The 22930-nt window shown below is 36.5% G+C and overlaps 1 protein-coding gene across 1 annotated transcript in view; it reads left to right on the top strand.

Moving 5' to 3' along the window:
• Tmtc2 (Transmembrane O-mannosyltransferase targeting cadherins 2) overlaps positions 1-22930 on the top strand; it is a 112849-nt gene that overhangs the window by 6000 nt on the left and 83919 nt on the right. The window contains exon 2 of the mRNA XM_089731897.1: positions 14602-14729. Within this exon, the coding sequence (XP_089588023.1) occupies positions 14641-14729 (89 nt within the window). The 5' untranslated portion in view covers positions 14602-14640. The remainder of the gene's footprint in view (positions 1-14601; positions 14730-22930) is intronic.

Genomic DNA, 22930 nt, shown 5'->3' with positions numbered 1-22930 from the left:
AATTTGGATGAAGATCGAACTTTAGTATAAACTTTACAGGATCTTATTTCTGAATATTTGCCTTAATTACAGGTTGATTGCAAATAGTCAATTACTTTTAGGACTATTCATTTTTTTTATTTTTTTTTATTGCTTAGATGGGTGGGCGAGCTCACAGCCTATTTGATGTTAAGTGGTTACTGGAGCCCATCGACATCTACGACGTAAATGCGCCACCCACCATGAGATAATATAAGTTCTAAGGTCTCAGTATAGTTACAACGGCTGCCCCACCCTTCAAACCGAAACGCATATAATTGTTATTATTATGCTCTCATATTTGTTATACAAAACATACAATATCAATACATACAATTTTTAAAAACAATAAAAAAAATATTTAATAACATTATATAAAAACAATTGGTTATGAATAAATGTTAATATAATAAGTTAAAGAAACTTGGGATGAATTGTTTCCAATGTGTAGCTAAAATCAATCAAAAACCATTATTAATGATACATTACTAACATGAATTTGATTTTATATATTCATAAATTTGTTAATTTGCTTGAATAAAATTAAGCCGTATCGTGGAAGAACTCCAATCGTAAAATATAAAATTCTGTTTCAGTAAAAAAATCGTTTTCGATACACTGCATTATTTTCTCGATCGTTCGTGCGTGGAATTAAATTTCCCAAAGTTCTTCTATATAACATACTGTGGGCTTCTTAAAATGCTTCGCAAGTTTACAAATGAATAATGCCGTCATAACATAGACGCGCACAGAAACGGATTCCAGGATTTCATGTGGGCGGGGCTAAAATTAGTATAAATTTCTTGTTCTAATGAACACTGTATTTTATATAGAGAATGGATCGATGGTAAACAAATATTAGAGGATGTTTATTGGAGTATTATTTGTTGAAACTAATCGGCTTAGTACAAAATTTAGAGCCTTTTTTGAAGAAACAATTTTAAATCGGGTTATAAAGTTTTTGAAGGGATTTAAGAGGGAACTCCTTCTTACTTGTATTTCTTGTAAATAATAGTATAAAAGAGGCCACGCGCCATTTTGAAGCCACGCGCATGTTCTGATGGTATTTATCGCAATACTTCGCTCTCTGTCTAGAGTGAAATCAAAACTTTTTTAATTCACCTTTGTTTCGTTTGAATTCTTTTGTTTGTAATGTGGCCTTTCAAGCCTTTTTTTATTAACAGGGAATATGTAAACTTTTGAATTTATGAGTTTTTCAGCAAACTAACGGTAGTGAAAGAAGGTTTTAAGGAAAAGCTAAGTCTAAATATTCCAGCAGTGTACAGTATACTTACAACAATCTAAATATTATAATATAGCGACAAATACCTCAAGGCCTCAAGATAAATAGATGGTTGCGGTAATCACTTAACAGAAGGATGGCCGTGTTCACCATTTTTTGTTGTAAATAAAATATAATAATAAGCGCACATAAATACACATCTGGTATGGGATGCAACCTGTTCAGACACGCTGGCCCCTTCCCATCTACATGGAACCAACAATAGAGCTGGTGCAGCTTGTTAAGCGGCTGAAAAAGCCAAAGTATGCAAATATAGGGGTCTAGGCTCGGAATATGTTTTTGTCCCATTCGGTGTCGAGACCCTTGGTCCGTGGGGTCCTAGCGCCATAAGGCTTTCTAAGGAAATAGCAAAAAGGTTAGTCGACACCACAGGAGACCGAAGAGCTGGCAGCTACCTTGGACAAAGAATTAGTCTAGCTATTCAAAGAGGGAACGCTGCCAGTATCTTCGGAATCTTGCCTAAAGGGACTCCTTTTAATATTTTTATTATTTAATATTATTAATATTATTTTAATATTATTAATTTAGTATTTTATTTTAATTTAATATTAGAAATTTAATTATATGCATGTTTAGGCGTTCGAATGTTCGAACTTTCTCTGTAAGAATGTAAGAAAGTCATAGAGACCCGAAATTAATACACATCTACGTCTGAGCAAATCAGAACATTAGTACAAAATAAAATATTCAAACACATATATTATATTGTGTTTATTTTATGTGGTTCCGTAAACAACGTTCATTATTTTGTATTTGTCATTATTCGTTACCCCTAAATAATTCGAAAGATCCAAAGCCATGTCTGTTCGAGAAGTTTTTTTTTTTTGTAAACGTCATGCCTACAGGTAGAGTCGGGTAATAATACATTCCGCTGAGGTTTCGGAAACGTTGCGTCTATTAATTTCGCTCGAGCTTGTACTAGATACTAATTTCCGATGAAATTGTGCGTTCTCGCGGGTGTAACGAGCCGCACTGAGAAATTTATAGCTTACAAAACGACGTTTACCTTTTGAATTGAACGTTAATCTCGTGTGAAAGAATCAACGTAGTGTAGGAGCGTGAGTGCTTGTGATCTCGACGCGTGTTACTGTTTCCCGTTTTATTTTTACTGCTTCGAATTGAGGCTACGGTTCATTGGGATGGGTGTCACTTCCGCAGAAGTGTTCCACTTGAGACTTTTATTCATTAGACAGTAAATTGTGTTTAGTCAAATTTCGCTTTAGTTCCAAACTTTCTATACTTTGTATATTTATTGGTAAAGTGTTTTATATAATATCTATTGTGGCAGTTGGACATACATTTGTTTTTAAATATTTAAAGGGTTATGTTTTTAACAAAATATTAGTTAAATGATGTCATTTTGTAATCGTTTGAAAATAATCGGGTGTCGTTTTTAAATTTGCATTTTTGTATAAACGCAAAAGTAGGTACCACGTACGTAGTCAATATTACTGCTTACCTAATGTTACGCGGTTATTAGTGTTAGAAGAAACAACGTCTGCGGCAAGTTCATTCTGACCCAGCGGGATATTCCGGGACACCGTCGGCACCACCTGGGCGGTCTTACCGAAACAGCCGACGTTCCAGAGTCTTCGATTCGCCTTGAAGGCTATGTTGAGCGGGCGTTCTTGGGATGATAGGTTTACCGAGTGAGTCGCGCGTCTGTTTGCAGTGTTAACCGCGGTAAATCCCTTATATCGCTTGGGTTCTGACCTCAGGGGATCGGACGATTGGGCGAGAGTGCAGGGGAGTCGCTTTATAGGTAGGGTCCTAAATACTATCCTTAGGCCCGCGGTCCGCTCCTAACGTCTGCGGACTGAACAGTCCCACATATCCTGCTTGCTCCTTGGGTCGAGATCCTCGCAGGCCCAGAAAAAGGGTTTACAGAAAGGAAAAAAAAGCGTATATGGTATCTTGTCTGTTTTCTGCTGTAAAGCATTCATTTGTTCCCGATTTAATAAGCCCATCGTTACAACCGTTATAACGACTTCGATCTCAGGTTTTTTTATTTTTTTTATTGCCCTAGTAGACAGTCGAGCAGATACAGCTGATGGTTACCTTCGCTCATGCACGTCAGCAATACTTAGATAGAGCAAAGCCGCTGCCTACCTGAGGGTACTCTCTGTAAGAGTTGTTTGAAGAAGGACATGTCACAGCGGTCGCGAGCTCATTCCAAAGCCGGATGGTATGTGGCAGAAAAGATATCTGGTAATGTACTGTGGACGACGAAAGCAGTGATTCTAGATAGTATGAATGAACTTTGCTCCGGTTGTGGGCGGTGCGATGGTCTATAAGTTCGCAGCAGCACTCAGTGTTGTATTCTTTATTGGCTCCGGTAACAATGTTATTGAGTTAATATACTAGTATTTTGCTAATAGCGTGTCTAAGTGTATATCTAAGACTTAGTGTATAACTGGGTCATACAAAATAGGTATTATCTTTAGGGTGGCCTAACTGTTTGAGTGAGCCATAATTATCTCTGTAATTTTTTTTTATACCGATCCCTAAAATGTTTTCTTTCAATTCTTTGCTAGGTTTTTTAATTTTTTCGTCGAAAACGTTCGAAGGATAAATTAATTATTCATCAATAGACATGGTTCTTAGAAATTATTTTAGGCTAGCGTTTTCAATTAATGTATTTTTAAATAACTTAGTTGGTTTTTGTTTCATATTCACATTGTAATAATGTAAAATTTATGAGTTATCTTAGAATAATATTTAAATTTTAAATGGCTAGTTATACAAATTAATTGTTTTTTTTTGTGCTCGTAATATAAACGAAATTATAGCAGTTATAATGTAGCTGAGCTATTTTAAACAGCTATATTAATTTAAGGTGGTATTTTTTATACAGCTCACCTGTGTTTTCTGAATGTTTTAAAAAAAATGAAAAATATATTGAAATTGAAAAAGCACAATGCTTAAAATTCTAATTTATAAAGCTTAAAGCTTGAGCAGTGAATGTAGGAGTGAAACATTGTGTGAATGTAATTGGGTCTTTACACAAGATCTAGGTTTTATTTATATTATCTTAGATAATGTGGTTTTTATTTCTGTCAGCCAGAGAGGGGGTAGGTTGGCATAGTGTGCTGTTATACTCGGATAATGCTGTTGCCCATTTTGTGGAGAATTCCTTAGCAACCTTTTATGATACCTAAGGGACGAGATGAGGTGTTATTCTTTTTTGACGCTGATAGCACACGGCTAAGGTGCATCGCTCGAAGAACTGATGGCCGCTGGAGCTAAAATGTTCTCGATTGGTAACCGTACACCGAAGACGCAACATAGATATACCTCTCGCGAGGTGACCAGACGAACTGCGCGTAAGTCTGCTGGATGTGGGCTGCGCAGAACCGATCATTATGGGGGAGTAGTCACTGAAACTTGGAGAAGGCCTTTGGCCAGCAATACAAATTTATGGGCCGATGACGCTAAAGTGTTAGTGCTTACTTCACAATTTGTTTGAATTAATTATGCACCTAGATTAAATTTATATCTCATTCATAAAATATTCGTGTTGCAAATAAGTACCAAAATTTATAGGATGATTGATCGATGAGTGTGTGAATGATACTTTTTCTCGGTTTTGAAGAAACAATATTCTTAATGAAGTGTTTTTATTTCAAAGGAGATTTGAAAAGCCTCAAGCTGCTTATATGTGCACTAAAACTGCAGGCTGCTGATATTTAAGTGTGACGTAAAACTATTCTCATCAGTTGCAATGTAGATACACTCGTATGTATAAATAAACTGTTAATAAAATATTCTATCTACTATTATACAATATTATATGTTTGACAAAACAATCGAGTAATCTAGAACATGGTCTTTGGTTTCTATGGGACATTTTTCATTTACGTATATTATTATTTTTCACTCAGCTGCTTTTATTCTCGTAAGTCCTATGACCTCTATTTAAGAAAATCAAAACCAATCCTGACATGTAATTGAAAATAATCATTCACAATGTAACACGTATTATAATAAATGTTTTTTATCGCTTAGATGGGTGGTAATTCAGTAATACCTTTAAAAATTGGAGATTTCATTATATATACATACTTAATTTACTTCAAAGTAAGAGTTCCTTGAATTATTAAGGATTTTGCTCTCCGCTTTCACATTTACAATAATATCTGTAATTTTGACGCTTTACGTTTTCCCTGTTATAATATGTCACGGAAAATTCTGTTCCTATTCTTAAAACATATTTCCATTGTTTGCAATAAAGTATTACATATATACATACATTTCTGATGTATTAGATATATTTAGTTTCTAGTATTTCAGTAGTTATCGAAATTTCGAAATAAAAATAGATATCTTGAGAAGTTTAATTTCATCATCATCATAATCAGGATTTATTGTATAAATAATAGATAGAAGCAATGTCGATCAGCACTGTTCAGATTTTTCGTACAGAGAGAGAGAGAGAGAGTGAATACACTTTATTGCACACCAAAACACAATTTACATTCAAAGAACAGTCAAAAAGCAGATACATTTGTACAATAGGCGGTCTTATCGCTAAAAGCGATTTCTTCCAGACAACCGTTTAATTTACAGAAATTTTGAAAAACATAAAAATATAGCAGGTGTGTTGCGGTGTACTATAGACAATACATTATTATAGAAAATATATACATACAATATACAGATATATACCATTTACATATAATATGAAATATATAACTAACTGATTTATATACCAATATACATATTTACATACAATACATACTAATATACTTACATACACATAATAAATCAACAGTATGGAAATGATAAATGATAATGCTGCAAACAAACATCACTAAGCATGAATGAATTGTCAAAGAATGATGATGAATGCGCCTGCATTTTCAGTCTCAGGCTATTCGATGATCTCAGGGAAAAAATATGCGTATCACCTAGGAACTCGAATCGTTCTTTGAGATATGTATGTATGGGGGTTAAAGAGAGTATAATATAGTAATGAAAGGACATGAGTGTTGTGGCGGGGGCAAATTGGTAACCACTTGAGTTTAAGTGAAGCAATGTTTCATGATTCGAAAGCTGCCCCTGATTAGTCTTCTCATGTCTCTAGACAGTCTCTTGATAGTCTGCTCTACAAACTCCTCAGAGACTTCGCCTCAGCCAAGAGCATTCTCACCGATGAACAATTCGAATTTCGCGCAAATCAATCATCCGTACAACAGGTTTGAAGTCGTCGTGGCCTAAAGGATAAGACATCCGGTGCATTCGTATATATCGATGCAACGGTGTTCGAATCCCGATACGGGCGGATACCAATTTTTCTAATGTAATACGTACTTAACAATTGTTCACGATTGACTTCTACGGTGAAGGAATAACATCGTGTAATAAAAATAAAACCCGCAAAATTATAATTTGCGTAATTACTGGTGGTAGGACCTCTTGTGAGTCTGCACGGGTAGATACCACCGCCCCGCCTATTTCTGCCGTGAACCAGTAATGCGTTTCGGTTTGAAGGGTGGGGCAGTCGTTGTAACTATACTGAGACCTTAGAACTTATATCTCAAGGTGAGTGGCGCATTTACGTTGTAGATGTCTATGGGTTCCAGTAACCACTTAACACCAGGTGGGCTGTGAGCTCGTCCACATATCTAGGCAATAAAAAAAAAATTGCACCGCCTCACGGAGCACATTCTCGTAAGACTTAACGGATCTAAACCGTTATACACGAGAGCCCTTTTCTTAGAAACAAGTCCCTAATCGCGAGCAACCTCCAGAGCGCAGCCGTAGCCCTCGGACAGTGGTTCCGAAAATGGCACATAGATATCAATCCAACAATAAGCACAGCAGTGCTATGGCAAAGAGGAAACTTAACGAGTATTACCACCGCCCGCATTAAAAGGAGAAATATCACACCCTCGATCACCCTCTTTGAACAACCTATACCCTGGGCCAGGAAGGTCAAGTACCTGGGAGTTACCTTGGATGCATCCATGACATTCCGCTCTCATATAAAATCAGACCGCGAGCGTGCCGCGTTTATTCTCGGCAGACTATAATACCGCATGATCTGTAAGCGGAGTAAAATGTCCCTTCGGAACAAGGTGACACTTTCCACAAGGCCCCTCATGACTTACGCGAGTGTGGTGTTCGCTCACGCGGCCCGCACACACATAGACACCCTCCAATCCCTACAATATCGCTTTTGCAGCGGAGCTCTGTAGTTCGAGAGAGACGTTGACCTACCCGACGACTTGGGCCTCGAATCAATCTAGAAACACATGATGAAACACAGTCAGCATCGGAACGCTACTTTGATAAGCTATGAGTCATGATAATCACCTTATCGTTGCTGCCGCTGACTACTCCCCGAATCTTGATCACGCAGGAGTCAGTCACCGTCGACGCTCTAGACATATCCTTACGGATCTATTAGATCCAATAGCCCTTGCATTAAACGCCTTCAGCTCTAACACTAGGAGTAGGGACCGCGGTAGCCGTATTTGTCGAACTCGGTAAAGACTTCGACGTGCAACCTAACTTAAACATCAGCCTGCTGAGTTTCTCGCCGCATCTTCTCAGCGGGTTGCGTTTCCAATCCGGTAGTAGATTCATTCGCGAAGCAGCTACTCTTGAGTTGTTAGGACTCCTTTGGAGGCGCCAGGGTAGCTATTAGCAAATCCCACTTCTCCTGGCTGAGCTCTTGCTTGCCCACCTGTCTTGGTAAAATTGGAAAGCCGTTCGGGCCACCAGTAATCTATCAAACACAAAAAAAGATTCCAAAGTAACTGGGAATTGAATTGTATTTACTAACCGTTAACTAGCATCAAAGAGCAAAAGAGCACCTCTGTAGATGAGTACAGATTTCGCTTTCTCTTCTTAAGTCTTTTTGATGAGAAGGATACACGTTTCACTTCCTAGGAGTATAAAATAAACTTTACTATAGAAAACTTCATAAAACCATCGAATTAAATGTAAATATGTTGTGTCTGTTTGTATTTTAACTATTATAAAACTGTAGCAAAAGTGTTTGTGTTTCATCTTTCTTCATCAAAAACCTGTGCTTAACTTGTTTTCATCAAAATATTGGTTTTTCGAAACTTCTAATAACTTAAAATATTACATTGTTACTAAGGACATATATGTATACGATTGATATTAACTGGAAAAATCAACGGGAGCATATAAAAAAAAGTGGTTTTTATAAATGGGTGATTGAGCTCACGGCCGCTTCGGGCTCAGTGGTTACCGGAGCTTATAGATAGTACAGCGTGAATACTGCAACTCACTTTGAGACATGAGGTTTAAGTCTAAATTGAACAGTAATATTTTTTTTTTCCTACCTATGCTGATAGCCTTGGGAGGCTATTTCAGCTTCGCCCTAACGTTTGTAGGTGAGCTCGCGGGGCTCAACCGGAGAGTTGCTAACACTGACCCTAGCAAGAGCAGTTCTTCGCAGAATCTACCACCGGATCGGAAACGCGACCCACAAAGAAGATCCGGCGAGAAACTCAGTGGGCTGTGTCTATGGGTTAGTTCGCTCGTCGAGCCCTTCGTCGCAAGCGACGGGTTCGACGAGGACAGTGACCGGTGTTTGTGGTGCCTAAAAACACCGTTAATGGATCAGGAGGATCCGTAATGACGTGCTTTGGGCGACGTCGACGGTTTACCATTCGGTCTACTGGGTCGGGTATGTAATTTCCAGCGGCTACGCTGAGAGGGTTCTCATGTCGTGCCGCCTTCTCAAAATAACGCAGCGATGCCGACTGTAGATACTTACTAAATGAGTCGAGCTCCAGGTCATCGTGGAACAGTACAATGACTGGGTAACCCGTCATACCGGAACATATGAGTGATTCGCTGTGGTGATCAGTGATTCGAGTTCAGAATACATCCCACTGCCAGTAATTTAGGAAGGCTACATATATTTTTACGCGTTTCATTTTTATTACGTCATATTATTTTGTCATCGTCGATATAATTTATGTGCATATTTTAATATAAAAACTGTTACCTGCCTGCGAAATTTTAACGCTGACGTAGTCACGTTACTCATTGAGAGTACACCGGGTGTATTATCTTTTAGATCTTCAAATCTAACAAGGATATATCTATACCACGAAATATACCTAATTTTTGGTCATTTAGGAAAGCCACACACATAGGCAACATATCTCTATCCACAGCATTCCAAAAAAAAAAAAGCGTAACGCAAATGTTTAGCCCTTCCATTTCAAAAATAACTTTTCCTTTGCTTAAATAATATTGGCCCTTCTAGTGGGTGGGCTACCTGTATCAGATCCTTTTTTTATTATCACCACACAAACTCTTGTTTATTTGCTCCGAGATATTTATTCAATGCAAAATAAACAGATGATGAAGAGTCATTATTGCTTCCGTAAGATTAGCCAAAAATCATTAAAAAAATCAGCTGATTTATTTTTAAGTAATATTTGAATCTAAATGTATATTTGGGGTCGGAATCAGACGGATTTATAAGGTACAAGCCGTACTTTCCCGCTTCGCTGGGCATTTAAAATTAACATTATTGTCATTATTATTAGGGAGTCCAACACTCATGTAAATATTAGCCTATCCATTAAGTACATGTATTTTCAACATACCAAGTCAATCGGATGCATGGTTCAGTAGTTATAACGGAACATCCGTAAAAATCACTGTAGATTTATATTTTAGTATAGATTATTTATATTTGGGCTGAGGTGAGACATTTTCTTTTTGTGAAAGTGTCATACGTACGCCAATAAGCTTAAGCAGAAAATTGTAACAATTTAGCGGTGTGTTGTTAAGAACATTTTGAATTTCGTTTCGAATACTTAAACAACCAAACATTTCTCGAAATGTTATAAATCAGAAATAAATTAAACAGCGTATTTTGTAAATTTCTTTTAGGTTTCAAGCAGACGGTCATTGCAAAGGACTACGTTTATTCTAATCTTTGTCATAAAGTAGTTAATGTGTCTATAAATAGATTTTGAAATTAAACCTGCTCATATTCCTAAGTAATTGTTATGAATCCATGTATGTATTACCCTTATATTAAATTCAAATATTACATTTTTTGTGAACTTTTTTCAATAACTTTAGATCTAGCATCTAGAGTTTTTGCATAAAGTTCAAGTGACCTATTAAATTAATAGTGAAATGATAGAAGATTTCAATCACACACAAATAAATTAGGTATATTGGCCAAAGTCTGCAAATTGGTTTTGTTGCATACAAAGTTTAATCTAGTTTATATCTTACTTTCAGCTCTAGCGGCGATGTCTTCTAAGAATTAGTGTAACATAGACAATTTTGAAGCCATCGTGTCCTAAAGGATAAGACGTCCGGTTCATTCGTATCTAGCGATGTAACGGTGGTCAAATCCCGCCGGCAAGTGCCAATTTTTCTAATGAAATACGTACTTAGCAAATGTTCGTGTTATAAAAATCAAATCTGCATAATTATAGTTTGCGTAATTACTGGTGGTAGGACGTTTTGTGAGTCCGCACCGGTAGGAACCACCACCCTGCCTATTCCTGCCGTGAAGCAGTAATGCGTTTATTTTTGGAAGGGCAGCCGTTGTGTTGTAAAAACTGAGATCTTAGAACTCATATCTTAAGGCGGATGGCGGCATTTACGTTGTAGATGTCTATGGGCTCCGGTAACCACTTAACACCAGATGGGCCGTGAGCTCATTCACCCACCTAAAGATAAAAAAAAAATATTATGTGGGGTTACAAGAGTCAAAAATAGTCACGAAACAAGGACGTCAGTACGAACGGAGTCTAACAGATAATGAAATTGGAATACGTGCTTATTCAATTTTAAACGACCCATTTATGTACCTGTTTGAATCATGTTTTGTAGGATTTATTTGGATCCTCGTGTGGGTGGTGAATGTTTCCAGCCTACGCAATATATTTGCCACGAAGTATTCGTAAATTGCCCAAGCTTGAAATGTAGGATAGCTACATCAGGAAGGATATTATTATTATCAACACCAGCTAGACCGCGCTTGTGTTTATAGAATACAATAACAATGTCTGGAAACCGCTTATCTTCGACCCTATTGTATTACAAAAGGAACTATTACAGATTTGCCTTGACGAAGTGAATGTGTTATTATACGAAATTGAATTGTCCGTCCTGTTAGCTAACAGGAAAGAATCGATTGTGATTTCGGTTTTGTTTCGGTACGAATTTAGACTCTATTGACTAAGGATGATTGTGTATATTTCCTACCGCAGAACGCCACGTGTGAGTTCAGGTTCATAAAGTTTTTTTTTTTTTTTTTTTTATTGCTTAGATGGGTGGACGAGCTCACAGCCCACCTGATGTTAAGTGGTTACTGGAGCCCATAGACATCTACAACGTAGACGCGCCACCCACCTTGAGATACAAGTTCTAAAGTCTCAGTATAGTTACAACGGCTACCCCACCCTTCAAACCGAAACGCATTACTGCTTCACGGCAGAAATAAGCAGGGCGGTGGTACCTATCCGCGCGGACTCACAAGAGGTCCTACCACCAGTAATTACGCAAATTATAATTTTGCGGGTTTGATTTTTATTACACGATGTTATTCCTTCACCGTGGAAGTCAATCGTGAACATTTGTTGAGTACATATTTCATTAGAAAAATTGGTACCCGCCTGCGGGATTCGAACACCGGTGCATCGCTTCAACACGAATGCACCGGACGTATTATCCTTTAGGCCACGACTACTAGTCGTAACAGTTCAATATTTTTATGTATTGTTGTTATATTGTCTGATGTATTTTTAGCGAATTGTATTTTTTTTTAGTATCATCAATTTAATCAATTCGTTTCTTTAGTCTACATCTGCGCTTAAAACTAATCGCCTAAGTAATCTTTAGTATTAGCTCTAAGTGCGTGTCAATATTTTTTGCTGTCAGGAATTTTCCTTATCAAATTATCCAAAGAGTATTTTTTATTTATTTAGAATTTATTGTATCTCATATTGATCGGCTTTAATCGAATGTATAACGAAAACATGTTGAAGACTACGGCGGATCTGTCTGAAAGAATAAAGTTTTCTTTCCGAGTTGACGTCACATTCGTATGAATTGTTGTGCCTCGTTTGAGCGGGGCGTTCTCGCGAGACATGACGTCTTTTCTGTGCTTTTTAATTTATCCGTTTTATGACACGTGCTTAAAGATATTAAGGGCTCAGAAATATTTTGATTCAAACTTGTTTATTGATTATTTTATTGTGGTTTATAATTGTTTAAGGATAGTGAAGTTTGTCATAAGCTTAAAAGGGAAATTAAAATTATACATTTTTAATAGAAGACCATGGATTGCAACAAGGGTTCTTTTTAAAATAAATAAATATAAGTATTGTTTAGGTACATACCTAAAGGCAAATCTTAATATCTCGTTATGACGACATAATCCGGAGTTACAATATTATATTCAGAGCTTTTTCATAACCAAATTTAATTCATCTAATGTTATTTTGCGAATAGAGCCGCGAGACATATGCTGGTATAATACCTAGTAAATAATGAGGTCAAAAATACGTATGACGTTTTAGTATCAGTATCGTAACTACTTTAACGAAATAAGAAAGTCGAATTATTCTAACAGAAAGCAATTCACAAAAACTTCATGTGACTGGTAATTTTGAGAGTTGATTCTATTTTTAGTTTGAAACACTTTTTTTTAGTAACGAACACGTCGTAAATGAGATTGTAGAAGTTTATTTGAAGCATAAACAGAACGTAACAAGTTTAGTTAAGCACAGTTTAGTTAAAACCGTGAACAAGAGACGTGCCACAGACACATTGACATGAAAAATGTTCTCATTTGAAAACGCCCCTCGGCACAGTGTCACAGACTTCAGTAATTTTCGTACATTAATTAAAAGTGTCAAACTTAAATTTGGAAAAAAAAAATGATTAATGTTTTTTAATTCGTATACATAGGTAATTAATTATCTGATGAAATATTGAAACAAACTATATTTGGTAACTGGAATGATTCACTTATTCATTTGTGAATCACATAAAAAAGTTTTAGAGCAATGAGACTTAAATGGAACGTAACCTAAAACTGACTACGCGATGACATGACATGAATAATGTTCCAAATGAAAATAACTTTTTATAGAAATCCTTTGAATGGGTCTGTAATCAACGGATTTTTTTTTGAAATGTTTTTTATGATGCAAAGTTTATTCAATGCGCTGTAGTATTGCTATTATGCAATAATTTTCTTTGTGATTTTATCGTACAGTTAATCGAGCGAGTAGACAGGTTTATCTTATTTTAAACGATAATTATTATAGACGTGTCTATTAAATACTATTTAATTAAAGAAGTGAGCTATATTTATTGATAATTTTCCAAAAAGAATGAGGTTTTCAATTTGACTACGTTTTTCTTTATGTATGTTCTTAGCTCAGAGTTTTTTTTTTGGTAAACCAATTTTGGTGAGTCTTTTTATTAATTTGAAAGCTAGTAGTACTTCTAATGTGGTCAATTTTTATTAATCTGAAATGTAGTTTTTGTGTTATCTTTAATAATGCATATTTAATTGACTTCGACTACATTGTTGATGTTCTTTTTTATTATGACGAAGCCGCTTTTATTTTTTATTTTCAATTTTGTGTTATATCGTTATTACAATTAAGGTACTTTTTTTTTCTATTGCTTAGATGGGTGGACGAGCTCACAGCCGCTCGTCGAGCCGCACGAAAAGCAATATCTAGTGTTAAGTGGTTACTGGGGCCCATAGACATTTACGACGTAAATGCGCCACCCACCTTGAGATATAAGTTCTAAGGTCTCAAGTATAGTTATAACGGCTGCCCCACCCTTCAAACTGAAACGTATTACTGCTTCACGGCAGAAATAGGCAGGGTGGTGGTACCTACCCGCGCGGACTCACATGAGGTCCTACCACCAGTATACTTTCAAGACGATGGAAGAATAATTTGTTGTTAAGTGATTACCGGAGCTCGTGAGCACCAAAACCGTAAGTTTCGTTGTCTACTTTCAGATTCGGTAGGCAGCGAATTGGCTCTGCCCCTGGAATTGCTGAAGTTCATGGGCGACGGTAACCACTCACCATCAGCTGGGCCGTATGCTCGTCTGCCTACAAGGTTAATAAAAAGACAATATTTAAAAACCAACTTTCCCTATAGCATTATAGCAACAGTGATATTCTAGGCATCTAGTTGGCTGATACTCTTAAAATCGAAACACGCGATAATCCGCAATAGACATAGAGTAGTAGTACTAGAATCGGCTAGAATTTACCAAATTTTTTTTTGCAGAAGTGATGTGGAATCAACGCTGATGTAGAAGGCACCGCCATGGATCACTGGGTGACGGCAGCGAGCGCGCTGTTGGCCTTCTTACTATACTATAACACCTTAGACGCCGGCTTCGTCTACGATGACAGGTAAGCTGTAATTAGAATTAGGTATTTTTATTATTGCCGTAACTACCGCACTTTTTACTTTTAGACGAGCTCACAGCCGACCTGGTGTTAAGTAAGTGGTTACTGGAACCCATAGACATCTACAACGTAAATGCGCCACTCACTTTGAGATATAAGTTCTAAGATCACAATATAGTTACAGCGGCTGCCCTACCCTTCAAACCGAAACGCATTACTGCATAGAAATAGGCAGGGCGGTGGTACCTACCCGCGCGGACTCACAAGAGGTCCTACCACCTTCTATGTCATGGTTTTGAAGTCTTGTGAATGATCTCATAACAGGCCAAGCATAAAATGGTAACCTATAAATATAAAGACGAATTCGATATTCTAACGATTTCAATAATGATTACACGAACTGGAACATATAATTTGTTTTGCGATTGATGTGAAATACATAAGAATCAGCGTCATTTTTTAAAATAGGCGATTAAATTCGCATTTCTACGGATCTCAATAACGTCATGACATTATCTGGTCATTTACGCTACCAAGAAAATAGATGCAAAATGTGAAAATAGACTGATCTCAAACAAATTTTCGCAATATTGACTTCGTTATTTTAAAATCTGGAGTGAGATAAAAGCATCTTATCTATAATGGAAGAAAAGAAAGGAACTTCGCCTCCTACTTTCTTTGTTAACTCATTTTAGGTACGTCAGTACATGATTTAGCTTTTTAAAAAAATATTTTTCATGTCGGACAGCTGGCTCAGCCCTTTTAACCCTTTTGTATCGAGCGCGTGAAAAGAGGAAAATACCAACGTAACGTGATAAATTGAACGAAATGAGGAAATATTTAGTAGGGCGAACTGCTACTGGTGAAGGAGAGATTGGACTATAAATTACCTAACTACCACGTGGTACAATAAAATGTATTGTACTAACCCGGCTACTTGTTTCTGCTACCACTAGCCGATTCAACCACCGTAATATCAGTAAGTAACGTATGAAATAAATTAGCCTTTTATGAGCGGAGTTCATTATCCTAGGCTAAAAGTTAAAAATTTCAATAAAATTTTGACAGGTTACAAATCGATCACATATATGCTTCATTATTAGATGTTACTGAGATTAGTTCCAGATGTATTTTCGTATAGATAAATAAATATAAAACCGCTAAATGTGTGACGTTCGAGAAGATTTACCGTCTCTGTCAATCAGACCGGTAGTACGAATTTAGTTTCAATTTCGAAGGTCAAATATCTGTGAAAATCGCTTTGTATTGATAAGAAGACTATACAGATCTATTTGCAAAACCACTGGTGGTAGGACCTATTGTGAGTCCGCACGGGTAGGTACCACCGCCCTGCCTATTTCTGCCGTGAAGCAGTAATGCGTTTCGGTTTGAAGGGTGGGGTAGCCGTTGTAACTATACTGAGACCTTAGAACTTATATCTCAAGGTGGGTGGCGCATTTACGTTGTAGATGTCTATGGGCTCCAGTAACCACTTAACACCAGGTGGGCTGTGAGCTCGTCCACCCATCTAAGCAATAAAAAAAAAAAAAAAAATTTGGTTAATTCGATTTGCAATTGAGATACTCTAGTTATTCGATGTAGCATGAATGCTTGAATAAGCTTAACTTAGCATAACTGTTATATTATTATAACAACATTATAGATATATATGTATATGTATATGAATCCTCATAAAAAATTGTCACAGCTCTAAGCGGAGTTGTAGTTGAGATGAACCAAAAAGTTGTTTGTGGATTGAGTTTCTTTGTAATTGTGACTCTATTGATAATTATATATTTAAAACTAAATTTAAAGCTGAGCCCGTATTGAAATGCATTAAACCTGCAACAATTACAAGTAATCCATTTAAACCTTGTTAAAATCAATTGTGGGGCCACCGAGATAAAAATCCGTTAAAAAAAGCGAAAAGGCAGTTCACGCGTAAATCCCTTTGAAGAGTCCGACCAATTAACACCTAAATAAAGATCCCGCAGGAATCGAAGGAGCAGCAAAAAAGTTATCCGCGCTATTTGCTAAAGACCACGACTTTGTCATGCTGAATAATTTAGATTTCTCCTTTGATCCCGGTGTACCCTGGGGGCACAAGGGTAACCGCGTTACTGTATCTGATTTATTCTTTGTACTTTTTTGTTTTGTACTGTACCTAAGTATAACTGTGAATATCGTTTGAATAAAGAATCCCCGTGACCGAGGAGGCACGGCGAGATTGTTTTGTCTAAGGATTTATTTCACGGCTTTGTATATTTTTGCTGCATACCTTAAGAATCTGATAGTGTTGAATTGGATTGTGTAATGACGCAGTCCATTCTAAAAAACACATACTCGAAATAATACTAAAATTCTATTATATTTTATCAGAACAGCATCTTAAGTTTGATGATATATTATTGTGAATTTGAAGATTTTTGTTAAAAAATTTACGTGTAAAAATATCGAGTTGGTATTCTTTGAGTGCATACATTTAATTTAGTTGAATATAATTTGAACTTTTTCTTTGCTGTGAATACATTTGCAAGGTCATTAAGCTTCTGTTTCCCCGTTGAAAAGCTTCCAAATATTTTTCATTTGCTACCCGTTTCCTTTTGACACGGCAGTACGGCATTTAAGGACGTCAAAAAAAAGTGCACAGTACAGAAGGAGTCAATAGGAATTTTTCGTTAAACAAATCACGAAGAAACCCGTCGAGATACGCCGCTTTGAAATCTCCCATCTCAAAGGATATATTACAAAAAATACTAAAATGTTGTGTTCGTTTAGTATGTCAGAGGTTTCTTATAAATAGATCAAGTATTATTAATTTTTGTAACGACAGCTTTACGTTTGCTTAGAGATTTCAGATTTTGTCAAAAAGGTTACAGTTTCTAGACGCTGCCTAGTTTGATCTGCTTTACAGTGTTTTTATTTATTTATTGCTTAGATGTGTGGACGAGCTCACAGCCCACCTGGTGTTAAGTGGTTACTGGAGCCCATAGACATCTACAACGTAAATGTGCCACACACCTTGAGATATAAGTTCTAAGGTCTCAGTATAGTTACAACGGCTGCCCCACCCTACAAACCGAAACGCATTACTGCTTCACGGCAGAAACAGGAGGGGCGGTGGTACCTACCCGTGCGGACTCACAAGAGGTCCTACCACCAGTAATTACGCAAATTATAATTTTGTGGGTTTGATTTTTATTACACGATGTTATTCCTTCACTGTGGAAGTCAATCGTGAACATTAAATTTGTTGAGTACGTATTTCATTAGAAAAATTGGTACCCGCCTGAGATTCGAACACCGTTGCATCGCTCAACACGAATGCACCGGACGTCTTATCTGTTAGGCCACGACGACTTCAACGCTATAAATAATTAAATTAAATAGAATATCATAAAATATCACGACTACAACTGATCTATACGTTTATAACAGCTTCGAGTTTCTGAAAACAGTTGCCGGCCGATAATCGTGATAAAATCGATGAACTTTGTTCCGTTTCTGGGCTCGTGGAAAACCGCCAGTGTTTCGTAATTGGGAGCTTACGTGACGGGTCCACGCCGCAGCTGCCCCAACTTTCCCTGCAAAAAGTTCTTCACTATCCCTAACTTTATCTCAATCTTAGTTTCGATTTTTCCTTGGAAGCGAGTTGTTTTTATCGATACGCTTATGAAAACCAATACGGGCCAATAGCGTTTTGAGGGGCTCCCGACATAAAATTCCAGATTATATGTTATTGGGGAAGGGCACCTCACGATAAAATTGTTTATTTATGCTTCGTTATTAGAACTGGATTTGAGGATCTTCAGTTACGTACTCAAATGAAATGTTTCGGCAAATGATACATCCGTAGCATGTATGTATGTTGAAATCACAGTATTTTATTGATTTTTGTATTTTTCAATATGAGGACTTCATTTTGTGAGAAGAGAAACTGTCGGCACAGCAGCGTTTTCAAACTCCCGGGTGACTTGTGCTCTATTAATTCTATTACAACACAGAGTATTTATTTGATGTTCCAAATTAATTAATAATTAATGTTTCACTGTTACATTTACTGTTAAATTTAATACTTAAATTTACTTTAAATGTGTTTATTTAAATAATAATCTTTGACTAATAGCTTAACTAAACGCTAAACCTTTTGAAAAAATATATTTTTTCTAGTAAATTAATGTTATGTTGCAATTATGTTGCGGGATTTACACTTTTTTGCTAATCTATGAAATATCCGAAGTGTTCTTATTCAGTCTATGCTGGTTTGAGACTTGTGGCAAGTATCTATTTTGTATACATATGAAATAAAAGGAAAATAAGTAAAAAAAATTAAAATAGGCTTTTAAATTAAAAATTGAGAATTGGACGTCACGTGTCAAAGAGAGCAGCGGTATTTAAGTTTTGGTATTAACAAATTCACATAAGGCATACGGAGATTATCTTCTGTTTCATTATTAACATTACTATACTATTGAAAAATTTGTTGTTGATGTGGTTATCGTATGGCATGTTTATCTAAATATTTTTTAATAATACTGTGTCTCCACTTATATCCACGCCATGCTTATTTAAGCATTATTTATTATTTAATCAAATGAAAAATAAAGGATGAGATGCCTAGTATACTGGTTTCTAATGATGCAACCACGCCGTAGTACAAACCACACGAGCAGGTACAAACTTTCCTAACGAATGATTTCTACATAAATACTAGAGATATGAGGACAACTAGACGGATAAGATAATACAAGCGTTGGTTAATTTTGTACTCTTAATTTCTGTAAGAGGATCGTATTGTAAGCGCATAACATATAGCTCATACTTACGACCTTATACTATTCCATAGGACAATCAGGATTAAAATATCACATGAAAAAACCAACTAATGAAATAAATAGATGCCAGCTAATCATTACTACATATGACTTAAACATCATGGGTTTTATCTATGACCGACATCTTCTAAATGTTATTCCTTCGCGAGATCATCTTGATTTGATGATTCTCGAAAAGCTACATACTCTTCATGAATGTAATGGACTTTCAAAAAGCTTTCACCCACTTCCTATTATTGTGATAAACAAAAATTATCCAATATGCATATTCGTAAAAACTATAAAATAATATTGTTGTATAATATTGTAGTGTAGTATTGACGATCTGGTCTCGTGATAAAACTCGATGGAACCATGCAAGGTCTAATAAAATTATAAAGTTTGAGTTTTTTTTTATTGCTTAGATGGGTGGACGAGCTCACAACCAACCTGGTGTTAAGTGGTTACTGCGGCCCATAGACATCTACAACGTAAATGCGCCACTCACCTTGAGATATAAGTTCTAAGATCTCAGTATAGTTACAACGGCCGCCCTATCCTTCAGACCGAAAGGCATTACTGCTTCACGGCAGAAATAGGCAGGGCGGTGGTACCTACCCGCGCGGACTCACAAGGGGTCCTACCACCAGAGTTCTTTTGATTTGTCATAACGAGTGCTATTCACATAGCTTGTTCTATTAAGGGTTTGAATTCGTTAAAAAAAAAACAATTACACAACAATTTTGTAGTAATACATCTAAATCGATCTAACTGAAATGAAATAGCTTGGCTTAGCTTCTTACGTCCCTCCAAAAAACCCATTGAATTTTCACTAAATTCTAACCATTTTACCGAGATGCTATTTCGTTTCATTTTGTCCAACACCATCGATGTTGTTTTATATTAATTTATTTTCATTTCAAATGTCACAAAAGATACGGCTTTGGCTTTTGTCACAAAACATTTGACTGTATGAGCTACGTTCCCTTTGCCTGTCCAATATAAGAATTACGCAAAAAAAATCTGATTAAATTACGTAAAGTTGCCGAGTTGTACCATCATAAGGCTATTTATAGCTCGTAATAGCGTCTTGCGAAGTCTTACGTCTTACGAAGTCGTCGTGGCCTAAAGGATAAGACGTCCGGTGCATTCGTATGTAGCAATGCACCGGTGTTCGAATCCCGATACGGGCGGATACCAATTTTTCTAATGTAATACGTACTTAACAAATTTTAATGTTCACGATTGACTTCCACGGTGAAGGAATAACATCGTGAAATAAAAATCAAACCCGCAAAACTATAATTTGCGTAATCACTGGTGGTAGGACGTCTTGGGAGTCCGCACGGGTAGGTACCACCACCCCGCCGTGAAGCAGTAATGCGTTTCGGTTCGAAGGGTGGGGCAGCCGTTGTAACTATACTGAGACCTTAGAACTTATATCTCGAGGTGGGTGGCGCATTTACGTTGTAGATGTCTATGGGCTCCAGTAACCACTTAACACCAGGTGGGCTGTGAGCTCGTCCGTTTTAGCTACCTAGCTAGTTTTAGCTAATTGGAACAAGAATTGGATCAAAATATTTTAAACATTAAAATGGGAGTAATAATACTTTTAGAAACTGTGGAGACGTTTGTTCTCACGTCAGTTATACTTAAATTCATTGATATAAATATTCGTGTGTGTCGATATCGCCGCTTCGTTGAATGTGAAAACGAGGTAGTACCGGTTACGGAATAGCGAATGCTATAAACTGAAAATGGCCATAACCGAAGCCTACTGAGGTATTCCGCTTATTTTATGTTATCGAAGCGCGTTACATTACGCATTTTCGCTTAAGTTCTTCGGAACTATGGTTGGAAATACCTCGGAGACTAATTTTATTTATATTAGAACGCTAATATTAATTTAGAAATTAAAAAGTAATCTTCAGTTTCCGAAAATTGAAACATTAACAAAATTCATATTATCACGAGTCCTAAAAGTCGGTAATTCCCAATCTTGATGATTATTAGCAATCGAAAGTTGTACTTCATACTGAAGTTGCTACATAATTTATTACGAACATTACGAAGATCGGGTTCAGTGGCGAGTTTTGGGGGAGGCCTATGTCCAGCAGTGGACTGCCGCAGGCTGATGATGATGATGATGATGATGATTACTTCATGTCGAAAATTAATATTTGATAAAAAATAAATAGTTTTCCTTTTTTCACTAGTTTCACTTGTTTGATTAGTTGTTTATATCATATCATAATATATTACGCGCAACATCTAAAGGGAAAAGTCCAAAACGAAAATCATTTTCGAACAAAATACTTCGAAAACTTTTTATGTAAATAAGTAAAGGAAAAGGCGTCTTATTCACAATTTGCAATACAATGGTTGAACGTTAGAGATGATTTTTCCTCCTACGCATAGTAAGCGCGCTTTTGGTTCCATAAAAATATATTATTCAATCGGCTATTTCTCTGGCTTTCCACTCCCAGTCTAAAATGAAGGAATAAAATATATGAGGGATCAATAGATAAAAGACTTACGTTGGGTCCGTCCTTGTTAGGTCAGTCTGATTCATGTCGATTCCGGGAAAGGAAATAGGTACCGAATGATGGTTTAATAGATCCAAAATAATAACCCGAGATAATTTAAATAAAGAACGGACTATCTTTAATTCGTGATAGTTCATTATAGTTGATAACAATTTTATAGTATTTAAACCTTGAAAAATTATATTGAAATTTTGTATATAGCGTGAATTGACTCAAGTGAATTGACTAATCTAATTCAAAATTTAAGCTCTATGGTCTGAAATAGATGTCATAGGTCAGCGAGCACGTATAGACAACCACTGAACCGAGAGCGTTTAGGCACTTCACACATCAACCGGAAAACGTCAAAATACGGTTCACAAAATCAATTTAAGGGGGAAGATCGTTGCTTGTGTTAAAACGTGTCCATTATTTAGATAGTATTGAGACGCCCTCCGAAACAAAGGTCCGGGGATCGGGGGCCAATCATTTGGGAAAACATCGAATAGATACAGCTCAGATGAACGACTAGCCGGTCAGGTAAAAAGTAATATTTTATTTAAATCAACCAGTTTGGGACGCCCATTTGAATTTGTTCGGTGGTATTAAATTCTGATGCGAAACAAAGAGGACAGGCTTTTGCTGAATCTTTTGCTACTTTATATGATTTCCAGATATGTGAAGACTACAGTTTATTTCCATTTTTCCAGATTGCCAAATATCGATTTTTTAAATGAATTGTTTGTTTAATTTGAATTTTAAACCATAATAAATGTAGATTTGTTTACAATACAAAAATAAGGAGATTTCGGGAATGGTAATTGTCTTCGATATTTAAATTAACGGTACCACTTCAGCAATTGAC

Source organism: Bombyx mandarina, chromosome 12, assembly GCF_030267445.1.
Source record: "Bombyx mandarina strain Sakado chromosome 12, ASM3026744v2".
NCBI classification, from domain to species: domain Eukaryota; kingdom Metazoa; phylum Arthropoda; class Insecta; order Lepidoptera; family Bombycidae; genus Bombyx; species Bombyx mandarina.
This window is presented reverse-complemented; position numbering and strand designations above follow the sequence as displayed.